The sequence below is a fragment of the Tiliqua scincoides genome, chromosome 9 (assembly GCF_035046505.1).
Source record: "Tiliqua scincoides isolate rTilSci1 chromosome 9, rTilSci1.hap2, whole genome shotgun sequence".
Classification (NCBI taxonomy): domain Eukaryota; kingdom Metazoa; phylum Chordata; class Lepidosauria; order Squamata; family Scincidae; genus Tiliqua; species Tiliqua scincoides.
In genome coordinates, this window is record NC_089829.1 from 40,345,567 (window position 1) to 40,367,285 (window position 21,719).

A 21,719-nucleotide genomic window follows, 5' to 3' on the forward strand; every position below is an offset into this window, starting at 1 on the left:
CAGCTGTGGTCTACCTGTAGGGCGCTTTCCTTGCACGAGTTCTCCATAGAGGAGACCCTTTGGGATCCGGCCATCATTAACAAATTGTATATTCATGTTGGAAGGAACAGTCAGTGAATATTCTTAGACTCCTGTATCATGCTAGCTGCCAGTGGCAAAGCTAGAGGGGGTGCAAAGCACTAAGTTTTGCAGGGAGCCTCACCATGGCCTGCAAGGGGCCCCTCCCCCTCCCTTTTGGAGCCTCTGTCTTGCTCTTGTAGCCTGGAATGGCTCTGAAGAGGAGTGGGAGGTGCCACTTGCATGCCACTGTGAGGCTCCCTGCATAACTTAGTGCTTTGCACCCCCTCTAGCTACATCACTGCTTAGTGTTCCTTCTGCAACCAGGTAATAGCTGTAATGCAAAGATTAAACAGTTCACTAATAAATGCTTCTCTTCCTTCCAGTACAACTCAGGCAGCTTGCCTGATAGATGAACCCAAGCAAACTGGACAGTACAAATACCCGGATAAACTGCCAGGGCAGATCTACGACGCAGACACTCAGTGCAAATGGCAGTTTGGAGCTAAAGCAAAACTTTGCAACTTGAGTTTTGTGAAGGTACATTCTTTGCATCTTTCCAGCAGTGTTAGAACTTGCTTCGGGGAATAGCAATAAGTTATAAATGAGAGGGTTATGAATGAGTGGAGGGGTTCCAAGGAGCTCCAGGGTCTGCTCTGTTTCTAAATCTTAAATTACTTGGCAGAGCGATTGCTTACTTTGAAGGTGTTGGCTTGGATGGAAGTCAAGGTGGTCCAGCATATATAGCTGTAGGAAAAGATCATGTTTACAGGATGCAAAGTCGAATGGCAAGAAGCTGCTGGGGGGAAGGAGAGGAGTAGGGAGGGAGGTGGGAATACCTGAAATTCACCTTGCAGTAAGGGCATTTTAGTTTGCTTTCCTGTCTGATATCGAAGAGCAGGTCGGCCGGATTTGTTTCTTGTGTATAAATCTGGAATGGGTGTGGTTGTAGCCTCTAATGCACCTGCAGATTATCCTATTCTCAACTCATTGATATATAGTCTCTTGAAAAAATTGGAGGTGTAACCATGTTAGCTTGTCATAGCAAACACATACAGGAGACTTTTGGCTCCTTAAAAGCCAGTGAATGTAGTGTGGTGTACTAATTAGGGTGTCAGATTAGGGCTAGGGAGATCAGTGACCAAATTCTTACTTAGCTGCAAAGCTCACTTGGGCCAGTCACACCTTTCAACCTTGCCTACCCCACAAGGTTGTGATGAGCATAAAGGAGAGGGGAAATTACGTATGCTACTTTGAGCTTCTTAGGGGAAGGGGGAGGTATAAATAGTGATAGGAAGTGGGATCCTGTGCCCGTGCTCATGCATGTGCCTGGCCGACCAGTGAGGCAGCGTGGATCCACTGCTTCTCACCATTGCCTGGTAATTCAGGGTGTCTGTGGGGGCTTGCCAGGTGACAGTGGGACAGCAAAACCCTTTATTGCTTTGTAAAAAGATTGCTGACATTTGGCCAGGGCCAACTCATCCATAAGGCCAACTGAAGCAGACACCACAGGCTGCACACCGGCACCCATTTCCAATTACCACTCACCTTCATTGTTTCTCCTCCTCCTTCCCCCCCTTGCATTGAAAAAAGGGGATAAAACGGATGTGCAGAGGATGGGGAGGAGGTCTGGTATAGAGGGTAGAGCCTCCATTTGCCTGAAGATTAACATCCACAAGGTCGCCAGTTCGAGGCCACCGGCACCGTGCGACCTTGAAGCAGCTGGCAAGCTGCAGCTGAGCTCTTCTATCTGCTCGGAGCGTGGGAGGATGGAGGCCAGAATGTTAAACCAGATCGGAGTGTAACAGCTTGAATGTGGTGGTTCTTGAAAGAGAGAACCTTCTTTCAATTTGTAAAAATCCCTGCGTGGATTTAATAAGCCTGCCTGTGTAAACCGCCTTGAATAAAGTCTTGAATAAAGACCAAGAAAGGCGGTATATAAATACTGTATATTATATTATTATTATATATATGACTGGTTGGCAAACCTTCAGTCTCGAAAGACTATGGTATATAAGCCTACAGCACCCGGTATTCCCAGGCGATCTCCCATCCAAGTACTAACCAGGCCTGACCCTGCTTAGCTTCCGAGATCATGGTCTAAGCCTACAGCACCCGGTATTCCCAGGCGGTCTCCCATCCAAGCACTAACCAGGCCTGACCCTGCTTAGCTTCCGAGACATGGTATAAGCCTACAGCACCCGGTATTCCCAGGCGGTCTCCTATCCAAGTACTAACCAGGCCTGACCCTGCTTAGCTTCCGAGATCATGGTATAAGCCTACAGCACCCGGTATTCCCAGACGGTCTCCCATCCAAGTACTAACCAGGCCTGACCCTGCTTAGCTTCTGAGACATGGTATAAGCCTACAGCACCCGGTATTCCCAGGCGGTCTCCCATCCAAGTAGTAACCAGGCCTGACCCTGCTTAGCTTCCGAGATCATGGTATAAGCCTACAGCACCCGGTATTCCTAGGTGGTCTCCCATCCAAGTACTAACCAGGCCTGACCCTGCTTAGCTTCTGAGATCATGGTATAAGCCTACAGCACCCGGTATTCCTAGGTGGTCTCCCATCCAAGTACTAACCAGGCCTGACCCTGCTTAGCTTCCGAGATCATGGTATAAGCCTACAGCACCCGGTATTCCTAGGCGGTCTCCCATCCAAGTACTAACCAGGCCTGACCCTGCTTAGCTTCTGAGATCAGACGAGATTAGGCATGTGCAGGGGAACAGTTGCTGCAAACGAGCAGAGGATAGGGGAGTGGTTAGCTCAAGTGTTGTAGAATTAGACCCTGGTACACCACTAGGTAAGACTCAAGGAGGCCTTAGGCCAGCCCTGCGCATGATAATAATTTACTCATTATAAAGTTTAGAAACAAAAATAATCAGAACGTATGTTCTTACGGCATTTTTTGGAATTTAATTTTAGATGAATCACAGGGTTTTGCAGGTGGGGTCTTTGTGAGGCTTGTGGCAGACATCTGTGCCCATCCAACCTGGCATGAGAAAGTAAGAGCTACCGCTGCCCCCACCCACTGCTACCTGATAAGCTCGTGGAGACACTTGCTAAGTGGTTGTGTGGGACAACAGTAGCAGTTGTCTTTGTCTCTAGTGCTGAGGGCAAGTGATTGGTCCAAAGTCATCCACTGACCTTCCAGGCTGAGCAAGGATTGAAATGTGGTCCTGCTTCCACATTTTCTGATCCTTGTTTTAGAGAAAAGCCCGTGGGTGAGGAAAGCAAGGCAATAAGAGTATTTAAGGCAGCGATTTTCAGCCGGTGGACCACAGCGTGTTTGGTGTGCAAGGAGTGGTCCACATGTATGCCGCAGGAGTTTGGGGGAGGGTCATTTATTAGTATGGCCATTGGGGGATGTGAGCCCTCCCCACCAGCAGTGTGATGTGCCTTGTCAATTTTCAAAAAACTAATAGTGTGCCGGGAAAGTTTCAGCACCTTGTCAATGTGACGTAACGTGAAGAGTGTTGAAAATCGCTGGTTTAAGGGAAAGTTTATAGGAGAAACAGAAATGGACATAGCATATCAAGGGCTGGGGGCAAGGCGTACAGTTCTGTGCTTTTACACAGAGCAGAGGAAATTGTAGTGTAAGAGGAGGAGAGGTGGGTGGAGAGGAGGAGGGTTTCAACATTTGAGACAAGCCGGGACAAGAGCAGGAACACAGTCTTGGCAAACGTAGCGGAAAGGAAGGGGTAGATCTTGTTAATGTCAAGGAGGAAGGAGTGGGAGCTCTGCCAGCAGCTTGGGTTTGTTGGGGGACAGGGTGGGCAAAGGGCTGGGTGTGGAACTGCGAGAACAACAGTGTTGAGAGGTTTTGTCTGGGAAATTGGTTGGATGATGGTGCTAGTGTGGCTCCAGATATCAGTTTCTGGGAAGCAAGATATGGAAAGATTGATTAGCCTACATAGCTTCCTTTTAGGCTCATCGGAGATTGGCCAGGATAGGAATCACGGCTGGCGGTTGTAGCGCCCCCTCCAGGAGCCAGTATCACCAGAAGCTCCTTGGCATCTGATGCCAAGGTTCGCTCCAGCAGACCTTGTGTCAAGGAGGCTGGGGGTGATTGCAGTCGGAACTGGCAGCCCTGACTGTGAGTCAGGGGTGTTGGTGGCCACTTCCATGGAAAGATGGGGGCTTGCCTCCTGGTTGGTGTCCATGACTGGGAGCTCTGGGGGAACCTGCCACTCGTGGGTGGTGGCTGGTAAGGTGGGCCTCAGACATATTCATTCAACTGCAAGTCATCAAGGGATGAGAAACCAAATGATGTATGCGCAGGTGTGACCCAGACCTGAGTCACCCCGCATTTCAGTCATTTTTAACCTCATCTAAGCCTTACCTATCTGAGCTTCATTCATGGATGATTTTTTGAATGTAGGTAGCAGGAAAGACTCCCACAGAAGAATAGCAAGAAATCATCATATATTCTGAGACTCTTGCTGCAGTCCAAAACACACTTTCCTGGGAGTAAGTCCCACTGAACTCACTGACACTTACATCTGGATAGACATGCACAGGCTTGTGCTATCATATGTTTTGGAAGTGTTGGAAGATTGCCTTCTGCGACATGAACCCGCCTGCTTGTTAAGGAAGTCAACGGAGACCCTGCTTCCTTTAGAGCCTCCCTCCATCACTGGAGTTAAACATTCTCAAACCTCTTTCTTCTGCCTGGGCTCATTTTTTGAACAAATATAATAAGGCTAGTAATGAGAATGTTAGACTGTAGGCATGTAGGACTATGATTAACTGGAGCTTTTTAAACATTTCAGGATATATGCAAATCTCTTTGGTGCCATAAAGTAGGTCATCGGTGTGAGACGAAGTTCATGCCAGCTGCAGAGGGGACACCCTGTGGGATAAACATGGTAAGTAATTTGGGCTGTGATCCTGTACACTCCTTCCTGGGGGTAAGTTCCATTGAACAGAATTTCAATGTTACTTCAATGTTACTTCTTACTTCTGAGTAGACATGCACAGGATTGTGCTGTTTTGCTTGATCTGCATGTATCAAACAGTACAGCCTACCGTGCAGAGTGGAGAGGGAAAGGTGCAGTGAGAACTCCCTCGGCTCGCAGTCTGCATGTGTTATGCTTGAAATATTTTTGTACTTTTATAGATAGTGTTTAACTGTTAGTTTAACGGTTAAACTAACTGTTAACTCAACCAGTTTGTCTCTCACCTCTGCTGTTAACTCATAAGAACAGCCCCACTGGATCAGGCCATAGGCCCATCTAGTCCAGCTTCCTGTATCTCACAGTGGCCCGCCAAATGCCCCAGGGAGCACACCAGATAAGAGACCTCATCCTGGTGCCCTCCCTTGCATCTGGCATTCTGACATAGCCCATTTCTAAAATCAGGAGGTTGTACATTCACATCATGGCTTGTAACCCATAATGGATTTTTCCTCCAGAAACTTGTCCAATCCCCTTTTAAAGGCGTCCAGGCCAGACGCCATCACCACATCCTGTAGCAAGGAGTTCCACAGACCAACCACACGCTGAGTAAAGAAATATTTTCTCTTGTCTGTTCTAACTCTCCCAACACTCAATTTTAGCAGATGTTCTGGTGTTATGTGAGAGTGTAAAGAGCATCTCTCTATCCACTCTGTCCATCCCCTGCATAATTTTGTATGTCTCAGTCATGTCCCCTCTAAGGCGCCTCTTTTCTAGGCTGAAGAGACCCAAACGCTGTAGCCTTTCCTCATAAGGAAGGTGTCCCAACCCCGTAATCATGTTAGTCACTCTCTTTTGCACCTTTTCCATTTCCACTATGTCTTTTTTGAGATGCGGTGACCATAACTGAACACAATACTCCAGGTCTGGCCTTATCATAGATTTGTACAACGGCATTATAATATTAGCCGTTTTGTTGTCAATACCTTTTCTATTGATCCCAAGCATAGAATTGGCCTTCTTTACTGCCGCCGCACATTGGGTCGATACTTTCATCGACCTGTCCACCACCACCCCAAGATCTCTCTCCTGATCTGTCACAGACAGCTCAGAACCCATCAGCCTATATCTAAAGTTTTGATTTTTTTGCCCCAATGTGCATGACTTTACACTTACTGACATTGAAACGCATCTGCCATTTTGCTGCCCATTCTGCCAGTTTGGAGAGATCCTTCTGGAGCTCCTCACAATCACTTCTGGTCTTCACCACTCAAAGTTTGGTGTTGTCTGCAAACTTAGCCACCTCACTGCTCACCCCTGTCTCCTGGTCATGTATGAAGAGGTTGAAAAGCTCAGGTTCCAGGACAGATCCTTGGGGCACACTGCTTTTCACTTCTCTCCACTGTGAAAATTGCCCATTGACACCCACTCTCTGTTTCCTGGTTTTCAACCAGTTCTCAGTCCATGAGAGGACCTGTCCTCTAATTCCCTGACTGTGGAGTTTTTTTAGTAGCCTTTGGTGAGGGACCGTGTTGAACGCCTTCTGAAAGTCCAGATATATAATGTCTACAGATTCTCCCGCATCCACATGCCTGTTGACCTTTTCAAAGAATTCTATAAGGTCCGTGAGGCAAGACTTACCCTTACAGAAGCCATGCTGATTCTCCCTCAGCAAGGCCTGTTCATCTGTGTGTTTTGAGATCCTATCTTTGATGAGGCATTCCACCATCTTACCCGGTATGGATGTTAGGCTGACCGGCCTATAGTTTCCCGGGTCCCTCCTCTTTCCCTTTTTAAAGATAGGTGTGACATTTTCTATCCTCCAATCTTCTGGCACCGTGGCCGTTTTGAGGGACAAGTTGCATATCTTAGTCAAGAGATCAGCAACTTCATTCTTCAATTCCTTAATAACTCTAGGGTGGATGCCATCAGGGCCTGGTGACTTATTGATCTTTAATTTATCAATGAGGTCTGAAACATCTTCTCTTTTAACCTTATCTGACTTAATTCCTCAGTCAGGAGGGGCCGTTCGGGCAGTGGTATCTGCCCGAGGTCTTCTGCCGTGAAGACAGATGCAAAGAACTCATTTAATTTCTCTGCCATCTCTAAGTCTCCTTTTATCTCCCCTTTCCCTCCCTCACCATCCAGAGGGCCAACCGCTTCTCTGGCAGGTTTCCTGCTTCTAACGTATTTGAAGAAGCTTTTATTATTCCCCTTAATGTTGCTGGCCATGCGTTCCTCATAGTCTCGCTTGGCCTCCCATTATCACCTTCTTACATTTCTTTTGCCACAGTTTATGTTCCTTTTTATTCTCCTTATTAGGGCAAGACTTCCATTTACGAAAGGAAGCTTCCTTGCCCTTTATGGCCTCTCTAACTTGGCTCATTAGCCATGCGGGCACCTTCCTGGACTTAGTGGAACCCTTCTTTTTTTGCGGTATACACCTTTGCTGGGCCTGTATTACTGTTGTTTTAAGCAGCCTCCATGCACTCTGGAGAGATTGGACTCTTTTTACCTTCCCTTTCAACCTCCTAACCAGCCTCCTCATTTGAGGGAAGTCCGCCCGTCGGAAGTCAAGTTTTCCTCTGACTCAGTTTTCCCCATCTGCAAAATGGGGATATTGATGCTGACCCTAAAGGATTGTGGCCCAGATCAAATCAAGTGAATATCCATAGAGCACTTGTACACTCGGAAGGTGCTATACAAATGTGAATCTGTATTGTTATTGATTCTTTTTACATCTCATTCAGCCATCCAGACTACCATTGATGAAGCATTGGTTTTCTACACTCTCTCCCGCAGTGGTGTCGAAGAGGCCAGTGTGTCCGATTTGGAGATCATGGTCCCAAACCTGTGAATGGCCAGTGGTCAGCCTGGTCAGAATGGTCTGAGTGCTCTCGCACCTGTGGAGGCGGAGTTACCTATCAGGAGAGACATTGCACTAACCCAAAGTAAGCCATTGCTGTGAAAAAGGATTAAAAAAATAGTGATAACCGTTTGCTATCCTACCAAGACGGGACAGAGCAGAACTGTGGAATTTGGGATGTGGCCATCCACACATTAGATCCAAAGTATTTTGCTTATTGGCTTGTTTTTTGAGCTCCTTTGAGACATTTTAGTGAGCAATAGCTCTGTGGGGATGTTCGTGTGTCCTTTGGCTCTTGCAAATGGAATCATAGCAGGAATATGCAAAACTTCAAAGTTTCAAGGTGCTCCTCTTCTATTTAGCAGGGGCAGAGCAACTGTCCAGTGGCTGCTGCCGGTGTAACTTCTAATTCTTTTTTTAGGTTGTGAGCCCTTTGGGGAGGAAACCATTGATGGATTTTACTATGTGAGCCACTTTGTGAACTACCCCTGTTGAATTGTGGTATATCACTATTCTTAACAATAATAACTGCCATACGTCGAGGCAGGTTGTTGTAGAAATGTGCAGAAAACCCTGAAAAATGTGTAGCAGAAACCTGTTTAGCTTTCTTTGAAATTTCTCAGACATTTCTCATGCTGCCCTGGCTCAGTAGCTTAGCCAGAGCAGAGGTGGCAAGGTAAGTATTAAAAGCACTGCAATGCCCCATGTACGTGGCCCCTCTCCCACACCACTGGAGCCAGTTTCAATTTCAACAACCTTTAATGGCATAGCAAAAAGAAAAAAAGCTACAACATACATACAACATACACAATTAAATAAATAAATAAACTACACCAATATGAAACATCAATTAATTTTAAATGACCAAGGGAGATTGCATCCGCAAGTACACCAATCAGGGCTGCTTAGAACTGTTAGCAGTAAGGACCTTTATGAGGAATTCAGCAACGAGAGATGTAATATCGTACGAGACGTTGTGTAAGAGAAACGCTGCGAGAAGATGGGAGGGCCAGAATAACTAGAAATGATGGAGCCCAAAATGGAGCAGCGGAGTTTATTAAATGTTGGGCAGACGCAGAGAAAATGAGTAACAGAATCAGGCTCAATACCACACCAGTTACAACGCCTTTGATCGAAGGGAACCCGAGAGTACCGGCCATTCAACATCGTGGAAGGAAATATGTTAAGCCGAGCTAACATAAAAGCCTCCTCTCAAGGGGGTTCACAAGAAGCTAGAATGGCCATTGGCAAAGGTGGGAGAGATTCCATAATAAATGGGAGAACAGACCCGGTTCAAGTTAGAAAATATCCGCTGGTGTTCAGACTCCCAGAGTCTCTCAGAAATATGGGATAAAGCCTGATCAGAATTGCAGTTGAAAAGAGAGTCTGAGGGAATGCCAATAGAGGCTAATTTAGAGATACAAAATGCAGACCAAGAGGATTGAAAAGGGTCTTTAAGTAAATAAACAAGAAAAGAATCGGAATCAATCTTAAAAAAAAGCCATTTGGCTGGCAACCACTGGAGCCGTTTGGGGCAACGACAGCAACTTGCTGAACCCATTGGTGAGCACCTGCACATTGCTGTGCAATGGCTCTGATGGCAAGGGGTGGGGGCCGCCTACTCTGTATGTTGCAACCCCTGAAATACTGACTGTGCTGCCCCTCCTTTGGCTATGCTACAGGCCAGCAGCTATTAATGTCGCTAGCTAGCTGGGGGCAGCTGGTGGAGGTGGTGTGCTGCCACATCAAAATTGTAACATTTTTGACATTTGGGGGTCAACCTTAGAATTAGGTACGTCTTACCACACCGAACAGACCCACCAGCAAATTCTGATGAATGCCTTTGTTCACGGTTGCATCATGATTCATGGCTTGTCCAATATTTATTGTGTGTGGCACACTTCTACCCAAAGCTTGGCCAACTTGTGTTTGGGGACAATTATAGCATATTGCATTCTCATGGCTTGCTATGAAGGTGGGAGTCCTGATATGGGCACATGTTGCAGTGTCTGATGCTTGCTTATCCTCCTCTGTCTGGTGTAATTAGATTATGCAAGTGATAATTCAGCTAAAGCGGAAAGAATCCTAAGATCTCTTAGGATTAACGTTCAGACAGGTCTAATTTTAGGTTAGTTATTTAGTTATTAGACTGATATTCTCTTCTCTCATATTTCTCTGAGTAACTTGCACAGGGCCTCAGAACTGTAGCCACATCATAAGAACATAAGAACAGCCCCACTGGATCAGGCCATAGGCCCATCTAGTCCAGTTTCCTGTATCTCACAGTGGCCCACTAAATGCCCCAGGGAGCACACCAGATAACAAGAGACCTGCATCCTGGTGCCCTCCCTTGCATCTGGCACAGACCATTTCTAAAATCAGGAGGTTGCACATACACATCATGGCTTATAACCCATAATGGATTTTTCCTCCAGAAACTTGTCCAATCCCCTTTAAAAGGCATCCAGGCCAGATGCCGCCACCACATCCTGTGGCAAGGAGTTCCACAGACCAACCACATGTTGAGTAAAGAAATATTTTCTTTTGTCTGTTCTAACTCTCCCAACCCAGTGGATCAGACCCAGTGGATCCACTGCCCCAGCTAAAGTCCTGCTTCACCTTATGTAGATTTTTTCTTTTTATAAAATTGACTTTCTGATTTGTTATATGACAGCTTTCTTTCAAACTATGGGAGATTGTTTTAAGAATAAGAGCTTATGGCAACTCATGTCCCCCCCCCCCAAACCATAGTAGGAACATGCTCTAGAAATGTGCCTCTCCTGTCCTTTTCTCCACCTTTGCTGCCCCCCCTTCCTTCTTTTCAAATCTAGCATGGAAGGGGAAGGAACATGAGAAAGTTTGGCTCACCTCTTGGCGCATCGGTGGGGAGTGCTCTCATGAGGGTGATCATGGCGGCAACCTATGACAGCACTGATGGTGGGCAATCAGTTCCATGATGGCAGTGATGACACTTGCAAGGAAGAATGGAGGCAGAAGACGGACACCTATGTGCCCATAATCACAGCCCTAACATCCAGAGCCTGACAGAACCCTTGAAATAACTGATTTTCTATTCATTCATCCATTTGAAGCCCCTCCTAGAAATGTGGTGGTCTCACTAAGCAAGGGGCGGCCATGGTACTCTGAAGAGCTCAGCATTAGGTCATTCACAGCCTATATTACTCACTGTGGTCTCCAGACCAACCAACTTACAAGACCAGAACGCCGGATGCAAGGAAAGCACCAGGTCTCTTGTTGCCTTGTGTGCTCCCTGGAACATCTGGTGGGCCACTTTGAGATACAGGAAGCTGGACTAGAAGGGCCTTTGGCCTGATTCAGTGGGACTGTTCTTATGTTCTTATGTACCAGGTCTTTCGGTTCTAGCAATAGAATTGTAGGGCTCATCGCGTGACCCCACAGTGTTCCAGCACCCAGTCTCCATGCACTGATTGCCTCTCTCTGTGTACAGATCCTACATGCATGAGTCTCCCTCTTTTCCTGCCTCGGAGCCCCAGTCAAGGGTCTGGAGTCAATCGGTACATAAATACACATGGTTATCTTTTGATTTATTTTTTGCCGTTATTGTGTGGTGAGAGCCACTTGCAGTGTGATCTCGTTAACACTCCCAGCACATGTTCTGCTCCTCAGCACACCTCTCACATCTGGGCTGCCACATGCATGGAGCTCAGGACTCAGGCACACGATTGACCCTTTACAAAGTCAAATTTCTAGGGCATCTGGCCATGCAGTGATTGTGAAAAGTCAATGCCGTGTGGATGAACCTTCAGTCCTCGTACTGAACGGCTGCATTTCCTTTTCCCAATTGGTAACAGATGTCCAGGCCACAGAAATCAAAGGCAGTTGGTTGTAATACTCTCTTAAGTTCTGTAGGTCAGAGGCACGGCTGTCTTTAATTCTGCTTTACCAGTGGGTGCCATAATCATTCTTTGTTGGTTGTTGAAGTTTGTCATTGGCCCTGGAGTTCATTGTGTATTGGGTCAACTCTGACAACCACAGTTCTGCTCAATACCCACCACATGCTGATTGGAGAAGTCCACACCTATTGAGAGAAGGATGGATTAAAAAAATTATTGTCTGAACCAACCATTTCCTCTGTCTTATGTCAACTGATTCCAACTTTTCTGCCTGGTATAAGTAGAGGTCTTACAGTAAGAATGTACAACAGAAGTGCACTGCATATGTAAGAAGCCTGGCCATGGTATTCTGAAGAGCTCAGCATTAGGTACATCCTTACCACACTAAACACCTTTGGAGGTCATCCACAGTGCAGCAGAACTAGCTATGCAGATTTGCTGAAATCATTATGTTTGCATTAAGCTGCTGTGGCGTAAATTCATGTATCTGGTTTTCATACAGCCCAGCATTTTACAATCTCGATATTTTCCCGAGAAAGAAATAGATTACATAATTTAACAACTTGGCTGTAAAGAAGTATGCCCAGGAGATGTAAACTCATAGTAACTCATATCTGTGGGATTGAGTCTTACCTGCTTCACAATACCGCATTGTTCAGGAAAATATGAGAAAGCAATTTTAGCCATGCGTGGACTTGAAACAAAAAAGCAACACAACATGAGAATAGAAAAGAACATGAAGCAACACAATGGCTTCAACATCTGTACTTTTTTTATTTGCTGGGTGCTGTTGCCTGATGGGTGATCATGAGGACTGCAGTTGAAAGCCGAGTGTTCAAATAGCACAATAATTAGTCTAATACTGGAGGGACAGTGCAAGTTTGGAATTCCGTAGTCTGCTGACTTTATGTGGAAAATTGAACCTCAAAAGAGCATCGTCCGACCCCGGCTCATTCTGAAGAGGTGTGATTTCAAGGGGTGGGCTTCTGAATGGATATGCTTAGAATTGCACATTCCAAAGGGGTTGCTGGGCTGGTCTGTTGCCACCAAAAAAAAAAAGGCAAAGAGCTTTCTTTGTGGGACTTTGGAAGTAGGGGTGTGCGAGCAGGCCAGTGAAATGGGCTCAAACTGGGTTCGAGCTTTTGCATGTGTTCCAACTGTTTGCTGCAGTGGTGTAGCTAGAGGGGGTGCAAGCATTAAGTTTAGTAGGAAGCCTTATCGCAGTGTGCTTGCCCCCTCCCCACTCAGAGCCATTCTGGGCAGTGGGAGAAAAACAGAGGTGAATAGATCTTCTTCAGAAGCCCACAGCCAGGACATGATGATAATAGCTCTCCTCCAGTGTTGGTCCCAGCACCTCTTATTCAAAGATATGCTGCTCTTTGACATGGAGGTTCCATTGAACTAACACAGCTAATGGCTGTTAATAGACCTCTAAAAATGTGTCTCCTAATACCCTTTTAAAGCATCCTAAGGCTTTGATCGTCCCCACATCTTGCTGCAATCACTTCCTCTGAGATCTGGGGATAATGATAGCATCCTACCTTGCAAGATCGCTTTAAAATTTCCTGATATGAGGTACAGATGCTCTTTAAAAAATGTGAAATGTGCTATAGAAATTCAGTCTTTTTCAAACCTGAGTGGAGCTTTAATAGGCACTGCCCCAAGTTATGATCGGATGACATGTTCAGCGGCATTTTTACCCATATCAGAATTGGAATGACGACATCAACTGCTTCTGTTTACAGAGGATATTTTGTATTCTTGCTTTTTCTTAGGCTTTGGAAGAGTCAGCTGTTGAATCAGCATTATCATTTTAAAGACCTACAAACCACTGCCACCTGTTCTAGCTTGTTTTGTAAATATAGGAGGATTAGACTGTCAAGTCTGAGCAGGGGACATGGAAATCTAATTTAATCTGTACAGTGCACCTGGATTCTGTTTGAATGAGTTCTTTCCATGATGGAACCAGCTGAATAGCTTACAAAGATATCCCAGCAAGGTGCATCTGATGGACTTAGTGTCCATTGATAACAAACCAGATAGAGATTTAGGCATAATTGTCAGGTAAACACTGTGGCTTCATCCGAAGATGTTTTTCCATCATGTATCAGGCTGGTTTTACGGACCACATAAGAGGTCCTGAATCAGCCCAACATGAATTAGCCCAAGGCTGACTTAATGGTATGTGTATTTAGGAGACGTGCTCGGGTGGACGATGATATGATGCTTGGTGGATGATGACATGCGCTCAAAAATCTGGAACAAAATTAATCCTGTGCCGAAACTTGCATTCTCGTTTGCTGAATAAGCACATTGAGTATTTGTCCCCCTCACCCCGAGAGAGCCTGCCATGGGGTGATCCAGGACCAGTTACATGACATATTAAAGCGCAATGATCAGTAAAGCTATATGATTTTTTTTTTTTTTACAGATATGAGCGTACATTACAACTACACAATTGTCCTTTGCAGGCCCAAAGAGATGAGATATGGGAAGTCTGTTGCTGATGTTTAACAATATTTTATTTTGTTACCTAACAGGAGCTGCAGGGGCTTCTGAATTTAATTGGAGTAGAGGGCAAGGCAAATAGCTGTTGGAGGGTCCTATTAAGATCAGGAAAACAATACAAGGGAATGATTAAAGGAAGGGGAAAAAGGTCTTTATCCACTTTCTCTGGATCAGGCCTAGTGTGGGAATTAGTTCCTTGAAAAAAAATCCACATTGAATTGAACTCTATGCATTTGCTCTCTTGTCGCCAAACCCAATGTAAGCACGACTAACAGGTCTGGGTTCCTATGTTAGAGGTTGGCCCTGTAGCTATCCGATGTGGTTCAGTGTACTCTTGAAGAGCATAACCACATAGGTACCCTAAACTCAAGTTGTTGTCTTCTGCTGAGTCAGACCATTGGTTTATGTAGCTCACTGTTATCTACACTGATTGCAGCAGCTCTACATTTGTGGACTGAGGTCTTTCCTCTACCTATAGATGCCCAGAGACATTGACAGAGTGACTTGCTCTGTCATTATCTCCTCTTCCTGCTCTTTGCATCTACAAGCAGGGTTTCTAGAAGCCCCTGTGTCTTCACAGGGGTCTCTAAGGAAGCCCATTTGCAGACGGAGAGGACAGGGGAAGGCAGAGATGGAGCAATGTCCTTGGCTGAACACATCAGTCTGTTGTTATCTAAAAATGAGCAGAGTAACTTCAACTTCTGGGATTGGTCAGGTAAGTCTTCAGGGGCATGCCAGAGGAGCCATTCAGAGAGCCAGGGTGGTGTAGTGGTTTGGGAGGTGGACTTAGACCTGGAAGATCCAGGTTCAAATCCCCCCTCACCCATGAAGTTTCCTGGGTGACCTTGGGCCAGTCACTTTCTCTCAGCCTCACCTACCTCACAGGGTTGTTGTGAAGAAAAAAGGAGGGGAGTAGCTGTGTACACTGCCCTGAGCTCTTTGGAGGAAGGGCAGTATAAAAATGTGGAAAATAAATATTTTCAACTGAACCAATCTCTAATTAAATGGTATATATAGTTAAATGGCTTCATTGTTTTGATGAATGAAAAACAATAGCAACTGCCCTATTCTCCTGAGTAAAGCTTCTTGAATTTAAAAACAGAATTTTTTTTTAAACAACAGAAGTTTCACTTTAGCATTTGGTCTTCTTTTCTTCATAGGCCTCAGTATGGTGGCAAGTTCTGCCAGGGCTCAAGTCGCATATATCAGCTTTGCAACATTGAGCCGTGCGCATCTACCAGCCCCGATTTCCGTGCTCAGCAGTGCGCCGAATATAACAGCAAACCTTTCCGTGGATGGTTCTACAAATGGAAACCCTACACAGAAGTAGAAGGTATGCCAGGAACAGATGCTGAGCGATCAGGCTGCTTATTTGCATGTCTTGCAAGATTGATTATATCTTGCGTTATGATTATTATTTAAAAGAAGCATGTATTCTCTGCCCTATTATCAAAACCCTCCCTCAAGGCAGCTTACAAAGCACTAAAAGAATTTATGATAATATCTCGTTTCTAAAAACAAAGCCATTGGCAACAGCAGAGAACAACATCATTCATTGAATGTCCAGAAAAATAAAACCTTCCTATAGAATCATAGAGTTGGAAAGAACCTATGTCTATATTTGTGGGCGGGTCTTCCTCCTACATGTAGATGCCTAGTCCAAACCCCCCCCCCCACCTGTAGCAGGATGTCCTCCTAGAGCAGGGGTGCCCAAACCCTGGCCCTGGGGCCACTTGTGGCCCCTGAGGCCTCTCAATGTGGCCCTCAGGGAGCCCCCAGTTTCCAATGAACCTCTGGTCCTCCAGAGATTTGTTGGAGCCCACACTGGCCCAACACAGCTTGAGGGTGACTGTTTGACCTCTCACGTGAGCTGTGGTATGAGGGCTCCCTCCGCTGCTTACTGCTTTGCATCTGTGATGCAGTAGCGGCAGCAAAGGAAAGGCCAGCCTTGCTTTGTGCAAGGCCTTTTATAGGCCTTAAGCTATTGCAAGACCTTCATTCATTCATATAAGTTCATCTTTAATATATTCATTTATGTAAACTTATGTAAATTTATTCAAATTTAAGATGTAAATTAATTCTTTCTCCCCCCCCCGGCCCCCAACACAGTGTCAGAGAGATGATGTGGCCCTCCTGCCAAAAACTTTGGACTTCCCTGTCCTAGAGCATCTCCAGCAGATGCCTGATAAACCACTGCTTGAAGATTTCCAATAAGGGAAGGAGAATCCACCACCGCCCTCATCAATCTTTTCCACTGCCGAACTGCCCTGATCATCAAGAATTTCTTCCTAATGTCCAACTGGAATCTCCTCTTTTATACCCGCTGAATCTAGTTCTACTCTCAGAGGCAACTGAGAACAAATTTGTTCTGTGTTGCTTTTTGACAATTTCTCAGTTACTAAGAACACCAAGTGAATATTCCTAGAGAGGGTGTTTTGGGGTCTGGCAGCCACCACAAAGGAGAATCTATCCCTCAGTTTCCACCTGGACTTTCTTTAAAGTAGGCATGCCTGCAGAGGACTTCGGAAGATGTTCTTCATGAATGGGCAAGCTTGTATAGGAGACTATACTACTATACTATACAGTATTTATATACCGCCTTTCTTGGTCTTTATTCAAGACTTTATTCAAGGCGGTTTACATAGGCAGGCTTATTAAATCCACGCAGGGATTTTTACAAATTGAAAGAAGGTTCTTTCTTTCAAGAACCACTACATTCAAGGTGTTACACTCCGATCTGGTTTAACATTCTGGCCTCCATCCTCCCACGCTCCGAGCAGATGGAACAGCTCAGCTGCAGCTTGCCAGCTGCTTCAAGGTCGCACAGTGCCGGTGGCCTCGAACTGGCGACCTTGTGGATGTTAATCTTCAGGCAAATGGAGGCTCTACCCTCTAGACCAGACCTCCTGCCCTAGACAGCAATCCTTCAGCTATTCTGATCCCAGGATTAGTGTTTTATGGATGAAATGGTTGGCACTCCATGGAACCCTGCTGTGACAGCCAGGATGTGCTGCCAATTAACTGTGGGTGCCAGTATATAATATCATCAATGGTTGTTTTTTTCCCCCTTCATAATTTCCCCTTTTCATTCTTTCCAGAGGAAGATCGTTGTAAACTCTACTGCACGGCAGAAGATTTTGATTTCTTCTTTGCCATGTCCAACAGAGTGAGGGACGGAACCCCCTGCTCTCCATACAGAGACGATGTGTGCATTGATGGAATTTGTGAAGTAAGACCCCACTGCAAATTCTCCCCATTGCAATGTCTTTGATGCATTGCACTGGTACACTGGGTGCTTTGCTCATTGTCTTTCACTGGTACATCTACTCCAAACGTTTGCAGGAATGGCCGGGGTGGGGTGGAGAGATCCCTACCTGGAATGTTGGAGAGTTGCTACCAAGTGAAGTAGACAGGAGTGCCCCATAGGGACCAAAGGCAACGCCACGAGTTTGTTTTTAAAAACAAGATCAGCAGACAACTGACCCCTGTAGAGAAAAGACAGCTATCAAGACAAGTTCCCGTTTAGTCGGTCTCTCACACTTCCTTTGTTGCAGCAAGTAGGGTGCGATCGTCGGCTGGGATCCAAAGCCGCTGTGGATGCTTGTGGAGTCTGTGAGGGGGATAATTCCACGTGCAAGTTCTTTTCTGGCCATTACTTGACTCAGCACAAAGCAAATGGTAAGACATTCCTCAGGGCGCTTAAAGCATGACTTAATTCTTCTGCTTGAGCCTGGAGAGCAGCCATGAGCACGCTCTTGACAATACTCGTCATCCATCAATTGTCCAAACAGGAAACACAGAAGGAGAGCGTAGAAGATTTCTCTTGCTTTCTGCTACTCATTTATGTTTTTACAGAGGTTTTTTTTCGCTCCTATCCGGAATGAATGATGGAAGCAATGGGACGCTGTGCCCCCAGTGGGGGAGGAATCCGATTGACACATCAATATGGGTTACACTAGATTACAACTTTATTGCTCATTATAGCTTTCCAGAGGTGAAGACTCACAGCTTTGACTTTGGAACCCAGGGATCCAATGTACTACTGACACTTGTGTAACCGCCACTCCAACTGCTAACAGAGCTATGTCTGTGACAGTAGTCTGAACATGATGTGCCACTGGCAGAGGTTGAGAACAAAAGAAGAGCCTTGCTGGATCAGGCCCATCTAGTTCAGCTTCCTGTCTTTCACAGGGGCCCACCAGATGCTTCAGGGAGCACACAAGACAAGACCCTTGTATCCTGTTGCAACTCCCTTACAAGGTTGATCAGCTCCAAACCGTCTTAAGTGGGCTGATCTTTGGGCCCTGGCCCATGTCTCCTTAGTACATCCTGAGGGTCAGGAAAGCTGTGTGCTATCCCTGCTGCCCTCTGCAATGGTGCCTCCTGGATTCCCCCATTCCAAATGCCCAAGAGCAAACTGTGACAATTCGATACATACATGAACAGCAGACAACCTGTATGATGACTATGTTTTTTTGCAATAGGGAAGGCAACCCTCTCCCCATCCCCTTATGTCAGCTAGGCATATTATTAATGTCTTTTGCCAGCCAGGACAAGCTCCCCAAGCATCTTACAATTTAAATAATAATAATTGGAATTTACAATATGCTAGGAAGGGGTTTTAAAGGAATTGCAGATGAATCCAGGGGCTGGCAAAGATGGCAGTTCGCATAAGTGGCTCCTTTGTAGCTCTACAGCAGCAGTTCCCAAACTTAACCGTTGTCACTGCACCCTTCTTTCGTGGTGACCTTTTTCCTGGCTCTCTCGGCTTCTACCATCTTGAATTGCACGTTGCACTGTCAACGATGGCAGGTTCTAGGAGAGCTGGGAAGAAGTTGCCGCTGGGGACATCCCACTGTGGCCCTGTGAGTTTGCCAGGGTGCCCTCACATGTCGTGATGCACAGTGTGAGAACCACTGCTCTCCAGGGTCTTCTAGTCCCTGGTGGTTGCTGATGACATCAGGATCCCAGGCTCCTCCCTCCAGAGGTAGGTGCCTGCGCATGAACCTTAAGGGTCTGCACATAGACCTATAGATGCAGTGTGAGAGGAAAATATGCGAATTCAGGAACCAGTACTTTCCTAAATGTTACATTAAGTAATGTAACAATTAGATGTGATGGTTGCTGATGGAGATGCATCTGTAAGGACAGGATCCAAATTTCAGTGGTTCCAGTTGAACTGATGGAGAACGATCTCACACTGCCCTCTGAAGCAGTCAAGGGGAATGCTGAAATAGAATTGACATGAATGTCATGAGAAAGTCAGAGAAAACTGCATGGTCCTCTTGTTCACGTAAAAGAGAGAGCTCTTCTGAAAACCAAACAAAATGCCATGTTTTTCTCTTTTTGTAGACTATTACCCAATTGTTACGATTCCAGCGGGAGCTCGCAGCATTGAAATCCAGGAACTGCAAATGTCCAGCAGTTATCTTGCGGTGCGCAACTTAAATCAGAAATATTACCTAACAAAGGATTGGACCATTGACTGGCCAGGAAAATTCTACTTCGCTGGGACGATGTTTGAATATCAGCGTGCTTTTAGCCATCCCGAGAGACTCTTTGCCGCTGGGCCAACAAATGAGACCCTTGTTTTTGAAGTAAGCCTCCTTCTCTTCAGGCCTGTTGTTAAATTACCCAGGAAAAGTTTGCGGGGCTGCATCTCTGCAACAGTTTAAAAGGGTACACAGAAGAGCACTGAGTTCTGATTGTGTTAAGAATTACATGCCTGCTCATGCCAGAGGGTTTTTTGTTTTAAAGCAAAATCTGAATACCTGCCAGTGCTCCGTTGGGGGAAGGGCTTCAGCAAAATATAGAAGAAGGCTTTCAGATTGCTGTATTGGCTTTCAGACTCTGGTAGCTTGTCTGCAATTGTTCCCTCCCAAATCTTCATCCATTGATTTTAAAAGTCAGTTTACAAAGGCCTGAGATTTCTATATTGTCTCAGGTTTTGCAGAGAAATGTCAGGTGTCTCAGGTAAGCATCAAATGAGACATAATGAGGAATGCACAGTGTGACTCTGGAGTTTTGGAGTTTTTATTAATAGAGAGCATGTGGTGGATGACAATGACATAGGCCAGTGGTTCTCAAACTTTTTAGAGGTTCTAGAGCAGTGATTTTCAACCTTTTGCATATCAGGGCACACTGACAAGGTACTAAAATTGTCAAGGCACACCATCAGCTTTTTGACAATTGACAAGGCATACCATGCTGTTGGTGGGGGGACTCACATCCCCATTGGCCCTACTAACAAATGACCCAAACTCTCATGGCACACCTGCAGACCATTTGCAGCACACCAGTGTGCCAAGGCACATTGGTTGAAAATGGCTTCTCTAGAGGCTGCTGCTTGATTTATAAATGCCAAGGGGTGTGGTTATAATGGTGATTGGGCAGCATTGCTCCCCCCCTCTCCCCAGTAGCAACTTGATTGACCCTTGAGTCTCCCAGACTAATCTGCCCTCTCAGTTTCGCAAATCATCAAAAATGGGATCATGACACACTACTGCTGACATAGCCTGAAACAATGGCAGGTTTCAGCATTTTACTCCCTGCATGATTCTAATCCCAATTGTGTACCCCTGTGCATGTTATTTTTAATTTGAAAAAAGCTTCTGCTAAAATAAGGGTGGGTGGGAAATGATGGAGACCACTGGCGTGTGGTCTACATATTGATTGCCTCTTCAGCCTAGAAAAGAGACACCTGACTCAGCGTGTGGTTGGTATGTGGAACTCCTTGCCACAGGATGTGGTGATGGCGATGGCCTGGACGCCTTTAAAAGGGGATTGGACAAGTTTCTGGAGGAAAAATCCATTACGGGGTACAAGCCATGATGTGTATGTGCAACCTCCTGATTTTAGAAATGGGCTATGTCAGAATGCCAGATGCAAGGGAGGGCACCAGGATGAGGTCTCTTGTTATCAGGTGTGCTCCGTGGGGCATTTGGTGGGCCGCTGTGAGATACAGGAAGCTGGAGTAGATGGGCCTGTGGCCTGATCCAGTGGGGCTGTTCTTATGTTCTTATGATGCATTTGATGACAGCACCAAAACCAGTCCCATTTCTTTGGACAATGGAAGGCATAACACATGCTTCAGAATATCTGTTAGCTTTCCGTAGATGTCCTGCCACAATTCAGCATACCATTGAAATGATTTAAGTATCCTATGGCCATCATGCCTTAGAAATCTGTGTTAGGATCACAGTTGAACCAGAGCTGGGGGCAGGGTTTGCGTTGCTCAATTTGCGGCATTTTGTGCAGGCATACTACTACCTTAACATGCCTTGCCCCCACCCCTCCTGCTCTCTTTTCCCTACCTGCAAAGAGTGTAAGCTGCTTCTTGGAAATTTTCACCACCTCCACCACCCCCTCCCAAAAAAACATAGGCAGCAGTTCCTCCCCTTACCACCCCGGCTTGCTCACAGGGGATAGGGACAAGTCCCATTGGCCTTTAGGAAGGGGAAGGAGGTAGATGTATCCACATGGCCATTAAGTCCAGGGAAATCCTCTTGGCTGCCT

General features: G+C 45.9%; 1 protein-coding gene and 1 pseudogene across 1 annotated transcript in view; one reads left to right on the plus strand and one right to left on the minus strand.

Annotated features, from left to right (window-relative positions):
* The window catches only part of ADAMTS18 (ADAM metallopeptidase with thrombospondin type 1 motif 18), a 133,694-nt gene that overhangs the window by 72,530 nt on the left and 39,445 nt on the right, over nt 1-21,719 (plus strand). Inside the window, exons 10-16 of the mRNA XM_066637972.1 lie at nt 444-597; nt 4,833-4,928; nt 7,758-7,906; nt 15,365-15,537; nt 17,303-17,433; nt 17,759-17,882; nt 19,557-19,801. Coding sequence (XP_066494069.1) covers nt 444-597; nt 4,833-4,928; nt 7,758-7,906; nt 15,365-15,537; nt 17,303-17,433; nt 17,759-17,882; nt 19,557-19,801 — 1,072 coding nt within the window. The remainder of the gene's footprint in view (nt 1-443; nt 598-4,832; nt 4,929-7,757; nt 7,907-15,364; nt 15,538-17,302; nt 17,434-17,758; nt 17,883-19,556; nt 19,802-21,719) is intronic.
* Nucleotides 2,681-2,800, minus strand: LOC136660736 (5S ribosomal RNA; annotated as a pseudogene).